The sequence below is a fragment of the Phycodurus eques genome, chromosome 6, assembly GCF_024500275.1.
Source record: "Phycodurus eques isolate BA_2022a chromosome 6, UOR_Pequ_1.1, whole genome shotgun sequence".
NCBI lineage: Eukaryota > Metazoa > Chordata > Actinopteri > Syngnathiformes > Syngnathidae > Phycodurus > Phycodurus eques.
The window spans coordinates 3252231-3274184 of NC_084530.1; the positions used below are offsets into that span (position 1 = coordinate 3252231).

The following is a 21954-nucleotide window of genomic DNA, read 5'->3' on the forward strand; positions in this document are numbered from 1 at the left end:
TGTATGTTTGTTAAAAATAAAGAAATAAGAAATGCAATTTTAAAAAGTGGCGTGTATTTCTAATGCAGGAACTCTCACACACACACACACGTTACGGTCTTGCTTTGTGTTTTGTGGTGTTGGTTCACTTTGGTCCAATCAAAATTGGTTAAGATGTTCAACTGCCCCTTTTATTGACAAAATGCTCCGACATATCGCACAGTGCAGTGGTACACTTTCAACACTGAACACTTTAAAGGTCCCATGCCATCAATTTCTTTTTAAATCATCTCTGATGTCGGTGGCATGGTGGACGACTGGTTAACAAGTCTGCCTCACAGTTCTGCGGACCCTGCGTGAGTTTTCTCTGGGTACTCCGGTTTCCTCCCGCATCCCAAAAACACGCGTGGTAGGTTAATTGAAAACCCTAAATTGCCCGTAGGTGTGAATCTGAGTGGTTGTTTGTTTATAAGTGCACTGCGAATGGCTGACGACCAGTTCAGGGTGTACACCGCCTTTTGCCCAGAGTCAGCTGGGATAGGCTCCAGCATGGCCGCGACCCTAGTGAGGATAGGTGGTACGGAAGATGAATGAATGAATCTCTGAAGTCCTTTTATTGGGTTTGCCAAATAGTTTGGGGTGAAAATGCTCAGAATGTCCTTTTCCTAGCTATTGTTGTTGATATTTTCCACCTAGCATTTGAGACAGCCGGATTTATCATTAATACTTGACATGCAAATAAGCTTTGCTCTGATTAGATCAATCTTCTTCTTTTCCTTACGGCTTGTTCCTTGAGGGGTCGCCACATCCTTTTCCATACAAGCCTATCTCCTGCATCCTCCTCTCGAACACCAACTGCCCTCATGTCTTCCCTCACGACATCCATCAACCTTCTCTTTGGTCTTCCTCTAGCTCTCTTGCCTGGCAGCTCCATCCTCATCATCCTTCTACCAATATACTCACTATTTCTCCTCTGCGTGTGTCCAAACCATTTAAATCTGCTCTCTCTAAATTTGTCTCCAAAACATCGAACCTTGGCTGTCCCTCTGATGAGCTCATTTCTAATTTCATCCATTTTATTATCTGCTTCCTGTTGTCTCTTCAGTGCCACTGTCTCTAATCCGTACATCATGGCTGGCCTCACCACTGTTGTATAAACTTTGCCCTTCATCCTAGCAGAGACTCTTCTGTCACATAACACACCTGACATCTTCCTCCACCCGTTCCAACCTGCTCGAACCCGTTTCTTCACTTCCTGACCACACTCACCATTGCTCTGGACGGTTGACCCCAAGTATTTAAAGTCCTCCACCTTTGTATTTAAAGTCCTCCACCTTTGCTATCGCTTCTCCCTGTAGCCCCAGTCTTCCCCCACCACCTCTCTCATTCAAGCACATATATTTCTTACTTCGGCTAATCTTCATTCCTCTGCTTTCCAGTGCACGTCTCCATCTTTCTAACTGTTCCTCCACCTGCTCCCTGCTTTCACTGCAGATCACAATGTCATCTGCAAACATCATGGTCCACGGGGATTCCAGTGTAACCTCATCGGTCAGGCTATCCATCACCACTGTAAACAGGAAGGGGCTCAGGGCTGATCCCTGATGCAGTCCCACCTTAAATTCCTCTGTCACACTTACAGCACACCTCTCCACTGTTCTGCTGCCCTCGTACATGTCCTGTATTATTCTAACATACTTCTCTGCCACTCCAGACTTCTGCATGCAGTACCACAGTTCCTCTCTGGGTACTCTGTCATAGGCTTTCTCTAGATCCACAACGACACAATGTAGCTGCTTCTGACCTTCTCTGTACTTTTCCATCAACATCCTCAAGGCAAATAATGCATCTGTGGTACTCTTTCTCCACAGCCACCTCCACTAGATGCTTCCATACCTCCACAGGAATGTCATCGGGACCAACTGCCTTTCCATTTTTCATCCTCTTGAATGCATTTCTAACTTCCCCTTTACTAATCATTGCCACTTCCTGGTCCACCACACTTGCCTCTTCTACTCTCTCTTCTCTCTCATTTTCCTCATTCATCAACTCCTCAAAGTATTCTTTCCAACTGTCCAGCACATTACTGGCACAAGTCAACACATTCCCATCTATATCCTTAATCACCCTAACCTGCTGCACATCCTTCCAATCTCTATCCCTCTGTCTGGCCAACCTGTATAGATCCTTTTCTCATTCTTTAGTGTCCAACCTGGCATACATGTCATCATATGCCTCTTGTTTGGCCTTTGTCACCCTCTACCTTTGTCCTACGTCGCACCTCAATGTATTCTTTTCTCCTCTCCTCGGTCCTCTCAGTGTCCCACTTCTTCTTAGCTAACGTCTTTCCTTGTATGATTTCCTGTACTTAGAGGTTCCACCACCAAGTCTCCTTCTCTCCTTTCCTGTCAGAAGATACACCAAGTGCTCCTCTGCATGTTTCTCTGATCACTTTGGCTGGAAGGTCCTGCTAGAAGATGAAATCTGCATCTTCATACAGATCCTCAGCAGAAAGAATCATGAAGTGCTCCAAAACATTCTGGTAGACTGCTGTGATGAACTTGGATTTAAGAAAGCAGAGTTTACCAACACCTGCACTGGACATTGCACCCCAAATCATGACTGACTGTGGATATTTCACACTGGACCTCAAGCAGCTTGGGTTAGGTATGAACATGTGTGGCTTACCCATCCTATGGAGGGTATCCATTATGGTTTTCTGGCCAGTTGTCAAGTCTGCAGTCTTCCCCATATTGAACCCAACTGAGACAATTGAACCAAAGTGAAGCAATTTAATGACACCTGGGGAAACCTGTGCAGGTGCTTTGAGTTTAGTAGATGATTAGTCTGTGACACACAGTCTTCATGTTTGCTTAACAGCAAATGCATTTTTCACAGGTGAAAACCAAAGCCAAAAACAAGCACTAATGTTTAAGCAATCAATCTAAAAGGCAACACCTGAGCAACTACAAACATGTCACATGTTCCAATACCTTTGTTCACTTGAAAAGTGAGTGGCTTCACACAAAAGGTTCTCTGTCCTGAGTTGTTTAACATTGAGATGTAAATACATCAAATAAAAGATGGAATTCAGAGCTTTTGTCCCACATTCATCTTTTCATCAGAAACCCAAACGTCTTCAGCATACAACAGAACGTGGGAACTGACCTTGGCGTTCCAATACTTTTTGAGGGAACTGTATGTATACTTTATCGACTCATTTGTATGGCTCGGCTGCGGCTGAGACCCGCTTGCTTAATACCTGGGAATGCCGTGTTGCCATTCAGCTGAGTTGAGTGGGTGGGTACCAATCACGAAGTGGGCAGGTACTTCAATAATTAGTAACTATCAACGTCACAAACACACAGAAATCCGATCAGGTGGTTTTGCAAGTCTTACGCTTTTTATTGTCTTTTCCATTCAATCCACAAACCGCAAAGATGTCAAACTTCAACCATGTCACAGACTAATTTTCAACAGGAGAAAAAAAACGATCCACCCATCCATTTTCTTCCGCTTATCCAAGGTCGGGTCACGGGGGCAGTAGATTTAGCAGGGAAACGCAGACTTCCCTCTCTCCAGCCACTTCATCCAGCTCTTGTGGGGAGATCCTGAGGCGTTCCCAGGCCAGCTGGGAGACATAGTCTCTCCAGCGTGTCCTGGGTCGTCCCCGGGGTCTCCTCCCGGTGGGGACGTGCCCGGAACACCTCACCAGGGAGCTGCCCAGGAGGCATGCTAATCAGATGACCGAGCCACCTCATCTGGCTCTTCTCAATGCGGAGGAGCATTCTACCCGGATGTCCCTCCCGGATGACCGAGCGTCTCACCCTATTTCTTAGGGAGAGCCCGGAAACCCTGCGGAGGAAACTCATTTCATCCCCTTGTATCCGGGATCTTGTTCTTTCGCTCATGACCCACAGCTCGTGACCATAGGTGCGGAACGTAGGATAGGAACGTAGATTGACCGGTAAATTGAGAGCTTCGCCTTTTGGCGTAGCTCCTTCTTCACCACAACGGACCGATACAAAGTCCGCATCACTGCCGCTGCTGCACCAATCCGCCTGTCAATCCCCCGTTCCATTTTTCCCTCACTTGTGAACAAGATCCCAAGATACTTGAACTGTTAGGGCGGCTGTTGATCAGTGGGTAGAGCAGGTCGTCCAGTGACCGAAAGGTCACTGGTTCGAATTCCGGCTACGACTGTCCACATTTTGATGTTTCTTCGGGCAAGCCACTGAACCCTAATTTGCTCGCAGTGGGCCTTCTCCAAGTCCACAAAACACATGTAGACTGGTTGGACGAACTCCAAGCATCCTCGAGGACCCTGCTGAGGGTGTAGAGCTGGTCCACTGCTCCGCAGCCAGGACGAAAACCACACTGGTCCTCCTGAATCTGAGATTTGACTTTCAGACGGACCCTTCTCTCCAGCACCCCTGAACAGACCTTATCAGGGAGGCTGAGGAGTGTGATTCCCCTGGAGTTGGAAAACACCCTCTGGTCCCCCTTCTTCAAAAGGGAGACTACCATCCCAAGTCTGCCAATCCAAAGCAACTGTCCCCGATGTCGATGCAATGCTGCAGAGGCATGTAAACCAGGACAGCCCCACAACATCCAGAGCCTTTAGGAACTCCGGGCAGATCTCATCCACCCCCGGGGCCTTGCCACCAAGGAGGTTTTTAACCACCTCGGTAACCTGAACCCTCAGAGATCCCAGATTCTGCTTCCTTGTGGAAAGGCGTGTCGGTGGAATTGAGGTCTTCCAAGTATTCTCCCCACCTACTTACAACATCTCGAGTCGAGGTCAGCAGTGCCCCATCCACACGAGACACAGTGTTAATGGTGCACTGCTTCCTGCTCCTGAGACGCCGAATGGCAGGCCAGAATTTTCTCGAAGCCGTGAGGAAGTTTCTCCGTGGCCTCACCAAACTCCTCCCACGCTCAAGTTTTTGCCTCAGTGACCACCAAAGCTGCATTCCGCTTCGCCAGCCGGCACCCATCAACTGCCTCAGGAGTCCCACAGGCCAAAAAGGCCCGATTCAGCTTGACGGCATCCCTCACCGTGCTGTTGTCCAACGGGTTCGGGGGTTGCCGCCACAATAGGCACCGACCACCTAACAGCCACAGCTCCGGTCGGCCGCCTCAGCAATGGAACATGGACCACTCGGACTCAATGTCCCCCACCTCTCCCTGAACGTGGGTGAGGTTCTGCCGGAGGTGGGAGTTGAAACTCCTTCTGACAGAGGATTCTGACAGACGTTCCCAGCAGACCCTTACAATATGTTTGGGCCTGCCAGGTCGGACCGGCATCTTCTCCCACCATCGGGGCAAACACACCACCAGGTGGTGATCGGGTTGACAGCTCCGCCCCTCTCTTCACCCGAGTGTCCAAGACATGCGGCCGCAAGTCCAATGACATGACCACAAAGACGATCATCGAACTGGAGCCGAGGGTGTCCTGGTGCCAAGTTCATGTGTGGACACCCTTATGCTTGAACATGGCGTTCGTTATAGACAATCCGTGACAAGCACAGAAGTTCAATAACAGAACACCGCTCCCACAGGTGGTGAGCTCATGGGAAGGGGAACCGCTGGGCCCGGCCAACAGGCGCTCGCCTCTGAGTCCCAGCTCCAGGCCTAGCTCCAGAGGGGGGCCCCAGTGACTCGAATTCAGGCAAGGGAAAACTGAGTCCATAGTTTGTCGTCATCACAAGAGGTCTTAGAGTCGTGCTTTGTCTGGTCCCTCACCTTTTTGATGCCATGGGACCTATAAGTCCTACATGTGTGTGGTGCATATATTGATGTGACTTACTGTAGCTTTTCCTGCAACAAGTCCAAGCGCTGGTGGTCTATAAAGCGTGAGAAGAGGGTGAGCAGGTTTGTAGGTGTGAAGAGAGGAGATGAGAGAGATGAAGCGGGAATGCTGAGCAACTCCCTGGTCACAGAATACACCAGCTCTGTCCTAGAAGAGGATTAAGAGTTGGAAAAAAGTGGGGAGGACAAAAAGAACAGTAAATAATCATTTAAAAACATTAAGACATTGACACACAAGGGTACAAACTACAATAGCAAAACTGACAAAGTATCTCACCATCGATTGTCATCCATAAGCTGACAGTTGGGGTTGGAGCTTTGCATCCTCTCTCCTTCACTCAAGATCAGATAGAGCAGTGTCACACCAAACTGAACAGAAACAAAATGACACATTTAGCCTTTCTGGCCTGGTAAATTCATGGTTGGACCGCCATGAGGGATCACAAAATGCCACCATACTACAACCCAGTTTATTTGATTTACTTATTTTTCACGTCTGGTACTGCAGGATTTGAGTCCCTGGCGTGTTACTGATGGTAGCCTTTGTTACTTTGGTCCCAGCTCTCTGCAGGTCATTCACTAGGTCCCCCTCATGTGGTTCAGGGATTTCTGCTCACCATTCTTGTGATCATTTTGACCCCACGGGGTGAGATCTTGCATGGAGCCCCAGATCTAGGGAGATTATCAGTCATCTTGTATGTCTTCCATTTTCTAATAACTGCTCCCATAGTTGATTTCTTCACACCAAGCTGCTTACGTATTGCAGATTCAGACTTCCCAGCCTGGTGCAGGTCTACAATTCTGTTTCTGGTGTCCGTTGACAGCTCTCTGGTCTTGACCATAGTGGAGTTTGGAGTGTGACTGTTTGAGGTTGTGGACAGGTGTCTTTTATACTGATAATGAGTTCAAACAGGTGCCATTAATATAGGTAACGAGTGGAGGACAGAGGAGCATCTTCAAGAAGTTATAGGTCTGTGAGAGCCAGAAATCTTCCCGGTTTGTCGGTTAACAAATACTTATTTTCCACCATAATTTGCTAGGAGATTCTTTAAAAATCAGACAATGTGATTTTCTGGATTTTTTTGTTCTCATTTTGTCTCTCATAGGTGCGGTATACCTATGGTGAAAATGACAGGCCTCTCTCATCTTTTTAAGTGGAAGAACCTGGACAATTGGTGGCTGACTAAATACTTTTTTGCCCCGCTGTATATGTTAATGTTCACTGTAGTCAGCGGAGGTTATGCCACGCACTTCCAGTTTTAAGGACTGATCCAGCCCTGCCTCTTCCATTGATCGCTTTGCCAAATGACTGTATAACTTACGATTCACTCAAGGCACACCGAAAATTTAGCTCAACGAGTTGAGTCCTACCATTAAAGCATATTTATCCACGTCAATAGCTGAGTTCAATATGGACCGAACGGCTAATGCGTAGCTAGCATAGCTATTAAAGGTCCCATATTTTGGCTATTTAGACCTCCATAGATTGACTCTCTAAAATGGACTTAGTATAAAAGTGTCAATTTCATTTAAAAAAACACCTTGTTTTTGTCATACTAGTGTCCAGAAAAGGACCCTTTGACAGCTACTTCTGTTTGACCCAGTTTTGTATCCGCTTTGTCCATATTTGCAACCTTTGATGTGTAGTCAGTTGACTCTTTTACTGTGTTACATGCATGTGTGTGTACCTTATTGTGCAGTACTGTGGCAAGTTGACCCTCACTGCCCTGAAGCTCCTGGAGCAGGTCTGTGAGGGCAGTGCTCGACATGGACACGATGACTGCAGAGACTGGCTCCACTAACCAGCACAGCACCTAATCAGGTCAGAAACATTACCAGTCTGGATAAGCATATACAGTACCTGTCAAAAGAATTCACTGCCACAAATATCAAACACAAATATTTTACTTAAAAAACAATTCCAAACAACTGTAGATCTGCCTATCCCATGCTCTTTCATCCACGCAACTTTTAAACATCCTGACAGAGATGGCGCACTGCGTTTATCCCCACATAACATACCCCCCTGAACCCCTCCAAAAAGCCAATAAAGGTTTGTCTTGAAAACATGATCAAAATGTGAAAAAAAAATATTTTTTAAACCTACTTTGTCAATTAAACTTAAACAGCACATCAAAGACGAGTACAAAAATCGATCAATTATATTTTACTTATCGTGGGGAAAACTCCAGTTTTACTACAGCGCATCCAGGAAGTATTCGCAGGACTTAACTTTTTACACATTTTATGTGACAGCTGTAATAGTTGCGCTGGTATTATCTTCACTTGAATGGTTCAGTTTGACTATTTTGTTTGCTACATATATTATGTGTTTGATTGGTTTGGTTTATAATGTTTGGGTGCAGTCTTTTGAGTTTTATTTCCATGCAAGTTAATTGAGTGAGACTTGGAGACTGACACTTGTACCAGCCAATCAGGTGTTACAAGCTGTTTATGATGGCCAATTGTCACTGAGTAATGGGCCCCTCCCACAATCTACATCTACATCAATCTACACACAATCAGATGACAGGATGGAATGTTGGTTGTTGCTGCCAGAGGCCTGGACACATTGCTGTAACGTTGGTTCCTCGCCAGACCACAAGCTGGAGGAGAGATGCAACGGTGTGATAGAAGCTGACAGCCGTGAGTGGCAGAAGCTGTGAGTTTCTCAAACCCACACACTGTTGCTGGAATCTGTCCCTGAATACAGACAAAGAGCCAGAGCTGGTTGTTGTGGTGTAGCTTGCTGGCTGTTCCCCCTCCCCTTTTCTTCCAGGCAGGACGGACGAGGCATGGTGGTGCGACCTCAACCGTGGACTGGATGGGAGTGCGTACCAAGGACTAGTGGACTTTCTTAGTAGTAATTTTATCTTGCTTTTACCCTACAGATGTCCATTATTTTTAAAAATCGCATTGCTGGAACCATTAAATGTATACAGCTATAACTTTGTGTGTGGTTTATTAAGAGCTCCTCACCCTCACAATAAAGAACACAAGGGTGGTCATTTGGTGCTTTGAGTTTGTGACACCACCATCCACCACACAGCCTTATTCCAAAGTGGAATAAAGTAAATTCATTTTGTTCAAAATTCTGCACCCCATAATGCAAATTTATTAAAAATAAAAAACGAGAAAATCACATCATTTTGAATATTATGCCACTATTGGCACACCTACGTTTGGACAGTTACACCCATTCCTCTTCGCTCCACCAAATCAGGTTGGATGGGGAGCAGCTACAGCTGCTGAAATAAGTATTTAACACGTCACCATTTTTCTCATTAAATATATTTCCAAAGGTGCTATTGACATGAAAATTTCACCATATGTTGGGAACAACCCAAGTAAACCATACATGCAAAGAAAGTATAACAAATAAGCTCAGAAATTAAGTTGTGGATAACACAAGGAAAAAGTATTGCACACGCCAACTGGTATTTATTTAATACTTTGTACAAAAGCCTTTGGTTGCAATGGCAGGTTCAAGACTCCTCCTGTATCGAGAAACTAGTCTCATGCATTGCTCTGCTGTGATTTTGGCCCATTCCTCTCCACAAGCTGTCTTCAAATCTTGAAGGTTCCGTGGTCTTCTTTTATGGACCTTGAGTTTCAGTTCTTTCCATAGATTTGCGATTGGAGTCAAGTCAGGTGATTGGCTGGGCCATTCTAGCAGCTTTATTTTTGTTCTTTTAAACCAATTGAGAGTTTCCTTGGCAGCATGTTTGTGATCATTATCCTGCTGAAATGTCCACCCCCGTTTTATTTTCATCATCCTCGTAGGTGGCAGCAGATTTTTGTCAAGAATGTCTCGGTACATTTGCCCATTCATCCTTCCTTCAATAATGTGACGTTTACCAGTACCATTTGTTGAAAAGCAGCCCCACAGCATCATGTTCCCACCTCCGAATTTGACTGTTGATAAGGTGTTTTTAGGGGTGATGTGCAGTGCCATTTTTCTTCCAAACTTGGTGTGCGTTATGACATCCAAACAGTTCAATTTTGCTCTCATCAGACCAGACTATATTCTCCCAGTATTTAACTGACAGCTCTTTGCTCTTACCCATCATGAGATGTGTCTTGACTCACACCTTGGCAATGAGACCATTTTGTAGGCCATCAGTTACGACTTAACATCTGATATCCATTTGCACTGACAAGTTGCTGGATTGCTGTTTGATTATTGATAGATTTTAGGTGTCTAAAGGTGTCTTTTAGGTGCCTTTTTGCACCACCCTTTCTTTATGTGTTCAACACTTTTTCCCTGTGTCATTTCATATTATTAAACACAAATTAATTTATCTTGTTATTTGTTGTACTTTCTTTGTATGTATGGATTTCTTGGGTTGTTCCCAACATCTGGTGAAAATGTCATGTCAATAGCACCTTTGGAAATATATTTAGTCAGAAAAATGTTAAATACCAATTTGCTGAAAATCAGCACAACACCATCATGTTCCCAACTGCGAACTTCACTGTGGGTATGATGTTTTTAGGGTGATTTGGAGTTCCATTTCTCCTCCAAACGTGGTGTGCATTATGGCATCCAAACAGTTCAAATTTGCTCTCATCCGACCAGACTATATTCTCCCAGTATTTAACTGGCTTGTCCAAATGTTGTTCAGCAAACTTTAAACGAGCTTTGACACGCTTTTTGTTTTGCGTAGTGAGTGTGCAAACAGGCCAGGGCGGCGGAGTGTATTACTCACAGTTATCCTTGTGACAACAGTACGTGCTAATTCCAGGTCTTTTTGAAGCTCTCCAAGGTGGTCCTTGGGTCTTGGACAACTCTTCTGATTATTCTTTGCACTCCTCCGTCAGAAATCTTGCATTACCATTATTGGCACCCATGAAGTTTAAGTACTAAATATGAAATACCATCCATCCATTCTCAATACCGCTTATCCTGGTTAGGGTTGCGGGGCACTGGAGCCCATCCCAGCTGACTTCGGGCGAAAGGTAGACTACACCCTGAACTGGTCGCCAGTCAGTCGCAGGGCACAAATTGACACTGACAACCATCCGCACTCACATTTACTCCGTCACTGAGTGGGAACTGAACCCACGCTGCCCGCACCAAAGTCAGGCTAGTGTACCACTACACCATCAGTGACTTAAATGTGGAATACCCCCTGAAGAAAGTGAAACATTTTTGTATAGAGAATGTATTGAAAACATTTTATGGACAGATGAAACAGAAATAGAGCTTTTTGGCAATGCACACACACACAGTATGTTTACAGATGGCACAAAGAAGCCTTTAAGGAAAAGAACACCTTGCCAACAGTCAAGCATGGTGGAGGATCCATAATGCTGTGGGGCTGCTTTGGTAAATCTGGTTCTGGAGGCCTTCATTGTATCACGGGTATCATGAAATCAGAAAATTATCAAGAGATTTTAGAGCAAAATGTCTTACCTAGTATAAGACAACATGGTTTGAGGGAAAGATCATGGGTCCTCCAGCAAGAAAAGGAATGGAAAATGCACTGTTTTAAAATGGCCTCCAATGAGTCCTGATCTCAATTCAATTGAACATCTTTGGGGGGAACTGAAATCTGCCATTGGGGAAATGAACTCTGCAAATGTTCAAGAACTTGAAGAAAATGCAAAGAAAGAGTGGGAGAAAAATACTACATGAGAAGTGCAAAAAGCCTATTGATGGATACAAGAAACATTTAGTGGCTGTCATCACTGCCAAACGGTGTGCAACCAAATATTGAGGAATACCAATGTTGCTTCACATGTTGTTTTTTTTTTTCTTTAAAATTACAATATCTCAGTTGAAAAAAAAAATGTTTATCAAATAAGTTTGGACCTTTAATTAAGAGATCCTGATGATATAAGTTTGGTACATGTCGTTTTATTTCTTAAGATATTATACAGCTTATGCAAAAAATTAAGGGGTGCCAATAATGATGAGCAGGACTGTACTTTTATTACTGAGCTAGCCAAGCTAGTGCTATCACTAACATTTGTACGTAAACATGCTGGCTTTCTTTCTGTTGAATCATGCTCTAAAGCAGGGGTGTCAAACTCATTTTTTGACGCAGGCCACATCGTAGTTACGGTTTCTCTCAGAGGGTTATGATTGTGAAATATAAATGTTGAATCACCTCCTTATATTATTACACAGACAACAAATCGATGGATGACTAGTTTTGAAATACAAAGTCAAGTGTAATACTTTGTTCAACTATTATTCAAGTTACTGTACTGTAAAAAGGGTGTTGGTAACAAAAGACATGGTTGCAGTATCATACCTTTATTATTTATTACATATGACAATTTAAATTTTTTGCACAGATTTTCGCAAGAATCATGGCGTTTCAAGCAAATGATTTGCGTTCGCGGGCCACATAAAATGATGTGGCGGGCCTTATCTGGCCCCCGGGCCTTGAGTTTGACACTTGCGCTCTAAAGCTTCGTTTAACATTGGTTTGTGCACATGAATAAAGGTTGACGACGGCTAGCACGAAAGGCAAAACAATTTCTGTCGCATTCACCAGAGCGGTCTCTAGATGACCCTGTCTCAGAGGTCTACAGACAATTCCTTTGACTTTATGCTTGGTTTGTGCCCTGACATGCACAGTCAACTGTGGAATCTCATATAGCTAAGTGTGTGTTGAAGCAACTGAATTTATCCCAAGTGGACTGAAATACGAAGACAAACACAAATTGTCTGTTTTACACCCAAAAAAAGATTCAGGGCCGCAATCAAACACTACCCAAATCCAGGGTTCGAAATATCTGGTATTGCGTGACAAAATGCGACCTAAAATGGGGTATTTCGTGATGCATTCCGCAATTTCAGTCTCTAAAACATGTGATGTCTGTTTTTAAAGTTTACAGACAAATAAAACCTTTTCCTCAGTGGTCAGCAGTTCTCAAAACAAAGATTGAACAGTTTATTTCTCGTAACTTGACGAAAAGAGAATGGATTGACAACAGAAATGAAAACTGCGTGGCAGCAGCTGTGGACAGCAGAGGTAAAAAGAAAGTCGATCGCTGATTGGTCAAAAACAGAGGTGTCAAATGTAGGGGAACAGCCGCATTTTGTTGTGGGAATCACTGAACGCTGACTCGCTCAGACTGTAACGCTTGTACAAATTTCTTATATTAATTTGATGAAAGAAACACTATATTGTAAAAAAACAAAACAAAAAATGGTGCGTCAACGTCAAACACTCATCCAACCTCCGTGCTTTCTGGGTACTACCAGTGACTGCTTGGTGCATGGCATTTTCTAACTTCACCCACTCCACCGCCGAACTACTACCTACTTACAACTAACATGCATTTTATTTTCATTTATGAGCGCCGCACTTCTTTCCTTAAACTTTATATGATGGTATTGAGTGTATGGTATAAAGCAGGTGTGTCAAACATTTTTGTCACGGGCCACATTGTAATCACGGTTTTCCTCAGAGGGCCGTTGACTGTTAAACCATATAAATGTTTAGTCACTTCGTAATATTATTACATACACACAACAAATTGATGGATACCTAGTTTTGAAATCAGAAGTCAAGGATAATAGTTTGTTCAACTATTGTTCAAGTTACTGTAAACAGAAAATGCTTGCAATTCCTCAACGATCCTATTTATTATATATGAGAATTTGAGCAAGAATCATGGAAGTCGACACAGATTTGCTTTCGTGGGCCACATAAAATGACTTGGCGGGCCAGATTTGGCCCTCGGGCCTTGAGTTTGACATCAGTGGTAAAACTGCACAGAATTTGAGACAAAATCAGCCTTTGATCAACAGTTAGCATTCGCGATTCACATTAGTGCGCTAGCAAATACCATCCATCCATTTTCTGAGCCGCTTATCCTCACAAGGGTCGCCGGAGTGCTGGAGCCTATCCCAGCTATCATCGGGCAGGAGGCGGGGCACTCAAACAAATTCGCACTCACATTCACACCTACGGGCAATTTTGAGTCTTAATTAAGCTACCGCGCATGTTTTTGGAATGTGGGAGGAAACCGGAGTGCCCGGAGAACATGCAAACTCCACACAGGCGGGGCCGGGGATTGAACCCCGGTTCTCAGAACTGTGAGGCAGATGCTCTAACCAGTCAATCCACCGTGCCGCCGCTAGCAAATACCATTTTAGGTAAAAAATTAATAAATACATTTTTAAAAAAGCTCGCTACTATTCCGCTCACTCATACATGTTATATGTACATTACACATTTAATAGTATCTTAAAAAACACAGACGCTCCTGTTGTTTTTGGCAAAGTTTAGTGGCCCAACACTATGCCCGCTTACAATAAATGTCCGTGTAAAACATTGGTTCCGTTGGTGCAAACATGGCCCCAGGCAGAACCTTTTTTTTCCCTTCCCTCCCCCCCTTTTTTTTGGTCCTCGCGGAGCTTCGAGGCAGAAATTCTGCATTGAACTATTTTAAGTTGTATTTATTTATGTCTTTTTTTAATGATTAAGAGAGAATAAAATTGTGACAAACAGATCAAGCTGTAATTAGAGCGCTGGTCATGGAGAGATGACTTCATCAACTGTGATTGTACCGGCTGCAGGAACGCGGTGCCTGCGGGCAAAGAGGAGGCCAGCCCCCGGGACATCACCAAAGACTTGGCAGAGATGGACTTAAAGGATGCAGGAGAGCCCGAGGCTTCTAAACCCCCTGAGGTCGAGGGCTCCACCAGTCAAGATGCCCAGAGAGGCGGAGGCCCATCCTAAGTGGGAGGCGGCGGTACAGAGCGAAGGGTCTGGAAGCACTATCACTCAGTGATGGCTCTTTTGAAGCTTGGCCAGCACCAACTGGATCAGATGCTAAGATGGCAGGCAACTGCTGGGAAGCCCAACTGCCATTTGAGATGCTTCTCTTCCGCTTTGGATTCTGTTTAGTCCCTTAAATATTCCCCACGGAATTAGGAGGCAAAAAGACTTTGGGTTTACGTGGAGACTGAGCTGAAAACATTTGAACAGTACAATTTCCAGCCTTATCACGAAGGGGGAGGTCATAACCACGTGTAATTTTCTTTCTATACATGTGCGTGTTTGTTTGTAACCCTCTTGACCTGTTTAATTATCAAGTGTTGCCCCTTTCCCCCCCAATATCCAATTTAGTCTCTATGACACCGTCGTGTATGGACTCTGTATTTATTGCTAACTGTTGAGTGATAACTTTGTGATAGCTCTTTTCTGTCTAATAAAAAAGCTTATTTAACCCCGTGAAAAAGTATTGGCCCCCTCCTCAGATTTTTTTATTTTTGCATAGTTTCCCCACTTTAATGTTGAAGATCATCAAACAAATGTAAATAGACAAACATAACCCAAGTGAACTTAAAACGCTGCTTTTAAATGGTGATATTTACTATGGAAAAAAAACTATTTAGTTACCTGGCTCTGTATGAAAAAGTAATGGTACCCTAATCCTAACATCGGGTTGGGCCATCCTCAGCAGCAACAACTAAAATTCAGGATTTTCTGTTAAATAGCAGAATGTATGGTTCCATCAATCACAGGTCCTGAAGGAACTAAGCAGCCCAAGACCATCACACTACCACCACATTAGACTGTTGGTAGGATGTTCTTTTCCTGAACTGCTGTGCTACATTTACGGCAGCTGTAACAAGACACACACCTTGCAAAACGCTCAACTTTCATCTCATCAGTCCATATAATATTCTCCCAAACGTCTTGGGAATCATTCAGATCTTTCTGGTAAGTAAGACGAGCCTTTATGTTTTTTTGGTCAGTAGTGGTTTTGGCTTTGGAACTCTGCCATGGATGCTATTTTTGCCCAGTCTCTTCCATATTGTGTCATGAACACTGACCTTAACTGAGGCAAGGGAGGACTGCAGTTCTTTAGAAGTTGTCCTGAGTTCGTTTGTGGCCTCCTGGACGAGTCATTGCTGTTCTCTTGGGGGAATCTCTGTAGGCCGTCCACTCCTGGGAAGGTTCATGTTTTCTCCATGTGAGGATAATGGCTCTCCCAATGATACGCTGGAATCCTAAAGCTTTAAGAAATGGCTTTGTAACCCTTTCCAGACTGTTAGATGTCAATTACTTGTTTTCTTGACTGTTCTTGAATTTGTTTGGATCGTGTCATTTTGTTGCAGCAGTTTTAGATCTTTGTCCGACTTGATTTTGTCAGACAGGTTCTGTTTAAGTGATTTCTTGATTGAACAGGTCTGGAGGTAATCAGGCTTGGGTGTGATGAGTGAAAATTAACCAGAGGTTAGCCACAATTAATTCATCATTGGCGGCACGGTGGTCGACTGGTTAGCACATATGCCTCACAGTTCTGAGGATCCGGTTCAAATCCGGCCTTGCCTCTGTGGAGTTTGCATGCTCTCCCCGTGCCTGCATTTGTTTTCTTCAGGCACTCCGGTTTCCTCCCACATCCCAAAAAGATGCGTGGTCGGTTGATTGAAGACTCTAAATTGCCCCGTAAGTGTGAAAGTGAGTGCGAATGGTTGTTTGTTTACATGTGCCCTGCGATTGGCTGGCGACCAGTTCAGGGTGTGCCCACGCCCTTAGTGAGGAGAAGCGGCTCAGAAAATGCATGGATGGATGGTGTGAATGTGAGTGTGAATGGTTGTTTGTTGATATATGCCCTGCGATTGGCTGGCAACCAGTTCAGGGTGTACCCCGCCTCTCGCCCAAGGTCAGCTGGGATAGGCTCCAGCACGCGACCCTCGTGAGGATAAGTGGTACGGAAAATGAATTAATGAATAATCAATCATTTAAAAATGGGGGGTAATTACTTTTTCACATAGGCCCAGGTAACTTTGAATTGTTTTTTTTCCCTTAATAAATGAAATCATTTAAAAACAGCATTTTAACTTCACTTGGATTATATTTGTCTGATATTTACATTTGTTTGATGATCTCAAAGTATGGAAACAGCAAAAATATAAGAATTGGATAAGAGGGCTAATACTTTTTCACGCCACTGTATATTAAAATGCCCATAACTAATAATAATAGTGACAATAATTACAGACTCCCGATTATCCCTTTACCATTACGTTACCTTATATTGTTATAAATTGTTTACATTATAAACATGTAACAGTCACTGATGGTGTAGTGGTACACTAGCCTGACTTTGGTGCGGGCAGCGTGGGATCAGTTCCCACTCAGTGACGGTGTGAATGTGAGTGCGAATGGTTGTCCGTGTCTATATGTGCCCTGCGACTGACTGGCGACCAGTTCAGGGTGTCGTCCGCCTTTCGCCCGAAGTCAGCTGGGATAGGCTCCAGCGCCCCGCGACCCTAACCAGGATAAGCGGTGTTGACAATGGATGGATGGATAAACATGTAACAGTTTTACTCAACTTACATTGCTTTTTCGCGGGCTGGGTTTCTCACCTTTTATTTTTTTATAATTCTGCCCTGACCAGCAGCCAGCAAAGGTCTGTCTCCTCTGTTTTGTGATGTGTGATTTATGGTCTGCATGGCGACTGGTCATGATGCATTCAGGGGCAGCTCAGAAAAACATGTTACGATATGTTAAAAAGGAAGTTGTTTTAAACATCTGAGGGGGACAGAGGGGATAAATTCAGAAAGTGGGGGGGAACATGTCTCCCCAACCCCCTCTCGCCTCAAACTACGCCCCGGGAGGGATCAGTCTCATCCGTATCCACACCAAAATATTAACAAGGAATTTAGGTGTCTGCTATAACTCTTTCCTCTTTCAAATTCCAACACAAGTGGGATGGTTTTGGCCTGGGGCCCACATGTTTGACACCCCTGTTCTAGTACGATACGCTGGCAAGAGGTTTTAATTACCTGGTCCTGCTTGTCCTTCTTGGCCAGGGTTGGAAGGTTGCGGGCGATTGTCATAACAACGGCAGCAGCCTGGGAGGGGGGTAGGTAGGGGAGGAGCCTGGAGATGAGCCGCTTGCCTTTCCTCACCGACATGATCATTACACACTGCTCATCACTCACCCTTTCCAGAGAGTATTAGGGAAAAAGAATTAGTGTTCAAAATGTGTTTCTATGGGTAAGATAGGCTTTCTTTTTCAGGGTAATAGTAAACTCTCAGTGAGTCGCAAATCGCCATTTGTATAAGAAAACAATTCGCTGAAACACACCTATTCACGCTCACCTGCGAATTTCCGAAAACATGGCGAATTAATTTTCGCGCGTCAATTGAATAGGCTATGAAATTCGTGATTTTATGTATTAGCCCTTACATTATTGGTGATACATATGAATCGCATTTGATGATAGAAACAATGTGAGAGCTGTGAAGAAACACCCAAAGACAACAGTCACTCCCAAGGCAGGGCAGGGGTGAAGGTATCACAATTAGACTTTACACTGATCTGATCGACTTGATTGGTATCGGCCGATAATTGGCATTTTATGATGATCAGCTTTAATGTTATAATTCGCCAATCTGATCTGCAAAAGACATTTATGCTGCGTCGCCATCGTGTACAGTATTTTTGAATCCAAAAGCTAGTTTATTTTTAGACTTGTCGCATGTCTTTTGACGTAGTACTGTAAATATCTGAACGCCAATAGTTATTTAAAAAAATAAAATAAATAAAAACATGTCGGCAGGGTGGGACAGACAACACGTCTGAGGCAAACAACACGTAATGCCTGGCTAAGACTACAAGACAAAAACTATGTCAGACTACTGCAATAAAATCTTGTATTGATATTTGATTTTACGATATTTGATTTTACGATCATTGGGCTTTATCTTGTCAACTCAAACGCGACTGGATACACTTGTTACCATGGCGACGACTACAACAATGGATCGCGCCGAGAGAGGACGTTCATTTAAGGCAGGGGTGGTATCAAACTCATTTTTGTCTCGGGCCGAATTGTAGTTATGATTTCCCCCAGAGGGCTGTTAGAACAGTGAAACCATATAAATGTTTAATCACCAAATCCTATTATTACCATTACACAACAAATTGAGGGTTAACTAGGATAATAGCTTGTTCAAGTATTGTTTAAGTTACTGTAGAAGAAGAGTTTGGTAACAGAAAAATGCAATATCTCAACATTATTGTTTATTATTACAACAATTTGGGTACAGACTTTATCAATAATCACGGCCGTTGATGAGCATGATTTGCATTCACGGGCCACATAAAATAATGTGGCGGGCCGCATCTGGCTCCCGGGCCTTGAGTTTGACACCGATGATTTAAGGGTTGCTTGAGGTATGTTTATGTACTTTTAATACAATATGGCTCGCAAGCAGGCAACAAAACGTGATGTAGCCTAGCAAGCTAGCACAAGCAGTAACGGTAGAACTAAACCTGCCGGAGTCCTGTCGAATCATGCTCTAATGTTTCGGTGTGTATGAAGTAATTTAATTTGAATTAAGTAATATAATTCCACTAAGTTAGTGCTTTATTTCTTTTTATTTGTTTCTTTCATTATTTCTGTCATGTTGTAATGTTGGTTTGACATGACTGATTAGAATACATGACCTGACTAGTGAATACTTTTGAAGATACTCAGGATACAGTATACAAGTATATACAGTAAATGAACAAGTCATTTAAATAGACACATTGCTTCATCTTGTGAGTATATAAAGTAAATAAACAAGTCATTTAAATAGACACATTGGTTCATCTTGTGATCGGATCGGTGATCGATTATCATTTTCTTTTAAACTCGCTGATTGGTGAACAGCCCCCAAAATCCTGATCGTGTAAAGCCTACACTGTTCGAAGAAGACTTCGAGAGAATATACAGGCCATACCACAAGATGCAAACCGCTCATCAGCAAAAAGAATAGGAAGGCCAGATTGGATTTTGCAAAGTAGTACAGACATGAGCCACAAAAGTTTTGGAACAAAGTTTTATGGACTGATAAGACCAAGATTAACCTCTACCAAAGTGATGGCAAGGCCAAAGCATGGAGAAGGAAAGGATCTGCTTATGATCCAAAACACACAAGCTCATCTGTGAAGCTTGGTGGATGTAATGTCATGGCTTGGGCTTGCATGGCTGCTTCTGGAACAGACTCACTAATCTTTATTGATGATGTAACACATGATGGAAGCACCAGAAGGAATTCTGAAGGCTACAAAACCATTTGTCTGGCAATTTACAGAAAAATGCATCCAAACTCATCGGGAGAAGCTGCCAACACAACAAAGGACTTCATCAGGGGGGGGAAGTGGAAGATCTCAGACTGGTCAAGTCAATCACCGGACTTTAACTCAGGAGCATATATTTTACCTCCTGAAGAGGAGACTGAAGGGAGAAACCCCCAGAAACAAACAAGAACTAGAAGAGGTTGCAGTGCATGCCTGGAAAAGCATTTCAAATGAAGAATGTAACAGTCTGGTGAAGTCAATGGGTCGCAGGCTTGATGTAGTTATTGCAAGTAAGCGTTATGCCACCAAATATAAAATGTTATTCACTTTTAAGTTAATTTAATAATGTCTGTTCCAATGCTTTGTCTCTCTTGAAAAATGGGTGGCTTCAAACAACAGGTGCTCTGTCCACTTCTCGATGTAAAAACCATGAATAAAAAGCTGTAATTCTGAACTTTAGCCTCATTCATCTTTTGATCTGAAATCCAAATGTCTTCAGTATACAACAAGTATATTGGAGGGGACTGTATTTAATGTTATTTTTTTGCAGTATATTCTAAACGGTTTTTATCATGATCAGTAATGCAAAAAAAATTTTCTAAATTGCCATTATTGTTAGTTGGTTAGTTATTGGCCATTTGGTCTGTAGGCGTTTCGTAATTTCTACTGTTCAATTTTAATTATAAGCCTCCAATTTCACTTGAGGTATATATCGTTTTAAAATCAATTTTGCAACTTAGAAAAAGAAAATAAAAAATAAAAAACTTCTGAAATAAATAGATTAAATAGTGACCATGGTGTCCCCCAATGCCATATACCAAATATGGAGTCACTTCAGGTTTAAATGATAAATTCTGAAAATTTTTGGGGTGGCGTCTATTATTCAAATTGTTTTGCTATTTGTGGTGGGTCTTGGTCCCTAACCCCCATGAATAGCAAGGGTTGACTGTACATTGTTCCTACCTGTCATCCCACTCCTTCTCTTGTAGAGAGTTACAGAGCTGCATAGTATTGGTTTTGTGCTGCTCCAGTAAAGCCTCCCTGTCCTCCTCTGGTGCATGGACAAAACGTTTCTCAAAGTCTTGAACCTCGAGAAGCAAACTGTAGATCTGAAAAGGGTGAGTGGGATTCGACTTTCAGCACTCAGGGTGAGTGTGTGGAAGGTTAATCACATGGTCGTCTTACCTTTTCCACAGTGTACAGAATCTGCCGTCTCTTATTCCAAACCTGCTTTTCTCTTTTCTCCTGGTGAAAAAAAAATCACACAGAATATCAGAGAAATTATTCAGAAGGGCATGAAACATGGTGTTTCTAAAGGTATAGAATAATTTATTTTTAATTTACCAACACTAAATGTCCCAGCCAAATGGCATAAGAGCATCCATTTGTGTGCAACGTGTTGTTTATGGGTTTGTGTGCATGTGTACGCAATTTATGTGACACTTTTGTAAAATTACTCTCCGCCCTTGGAGGACAAGCAAGTTTCTTCTAGTACTGCCGATTATGTAATGACTGATAAAGGAAAACTGCACAACGTACCTCATCATCTGAGCGTGTGGTCACTACTGCGTCAATCATTTTACGTGGATTGTTGACACTTGAAACTGTCAACTTACCCAAAGATCCTGCAAACTGAACTGTGAGAAAACAACACTTAATAGAGTACATAATTATCTTGAGTTACAAAAAACTATAATCTGAGCGAGTGTGCATAAACGATCTATATTTTATCATTGGGAACTACAGTTTGAGCATATGCTAACAAGTCCTTCAAAAGCTCTCACTTTTTGCAATCAGTGATCATTAAATGCCACTGCACATTTTATATGAACAAACTGCAGCAGCAAGAGTAATTAAATAAAATAGTAACAGGATTGCCATTATCTCCGATCAATATTGCCAGATAAAAATCCATCCTGGTACTTGGGGGCATAAGTGTGGGAGAGAGTCTGAGACCTGCAGGACCGGCCTTTTTTTTTTTTTCTTTTACCTGGTCTATAGGTGTGTTCAATCTTGGCAACTTGTGGAGTGATGAGCTTGGTAGTGTGTTCTTTTTTACTGCTGTCTCTTTCTTTCTCCTGACGTTTCTCCATCTTTTCATAGTAGTGCTACAAG

The 21954-nt window shown here is 43.1% G+C and overlaps 1 protein-coding gene across 3 annotated transcripts in view; it reads right to left on the reverse strand.

The window, feature by feature from the left end:
• patl1 (PAT1 homolog 1, processing body mRNA decay factor) overlaps positions 1-21954 on the reverse strand; it is a 47758-nt gene that overhangs the window by 1026 nt on the left and 24778 nt on the right. The window contains exons 12-19 of one of the 3 annotated variants that reach the window (XM_061678395.1): positions 21830-21947; positions 21379-21476; positions 21025-21084; positions 20803-20948; positions 17552-17711; positions 7479-7604; positions 6068-6159; positions 5789-5938 (exon numbers count right to left, since the gene is read on the reverse strand). In XM_061678395.1, coding sequence (XP_061534379.1) covers positions 5789-5938; positions 6068-6159; positions 7479-7604; positions 17552-17711; positions 20803-20948; positions 21025-21084; positions 21379-21476; positions 21830-21947 — 950 coding nt within the window. The other 2 variants (XM_061678396.1, XM_061678397.1) reach the window with 2 other exon arrangements.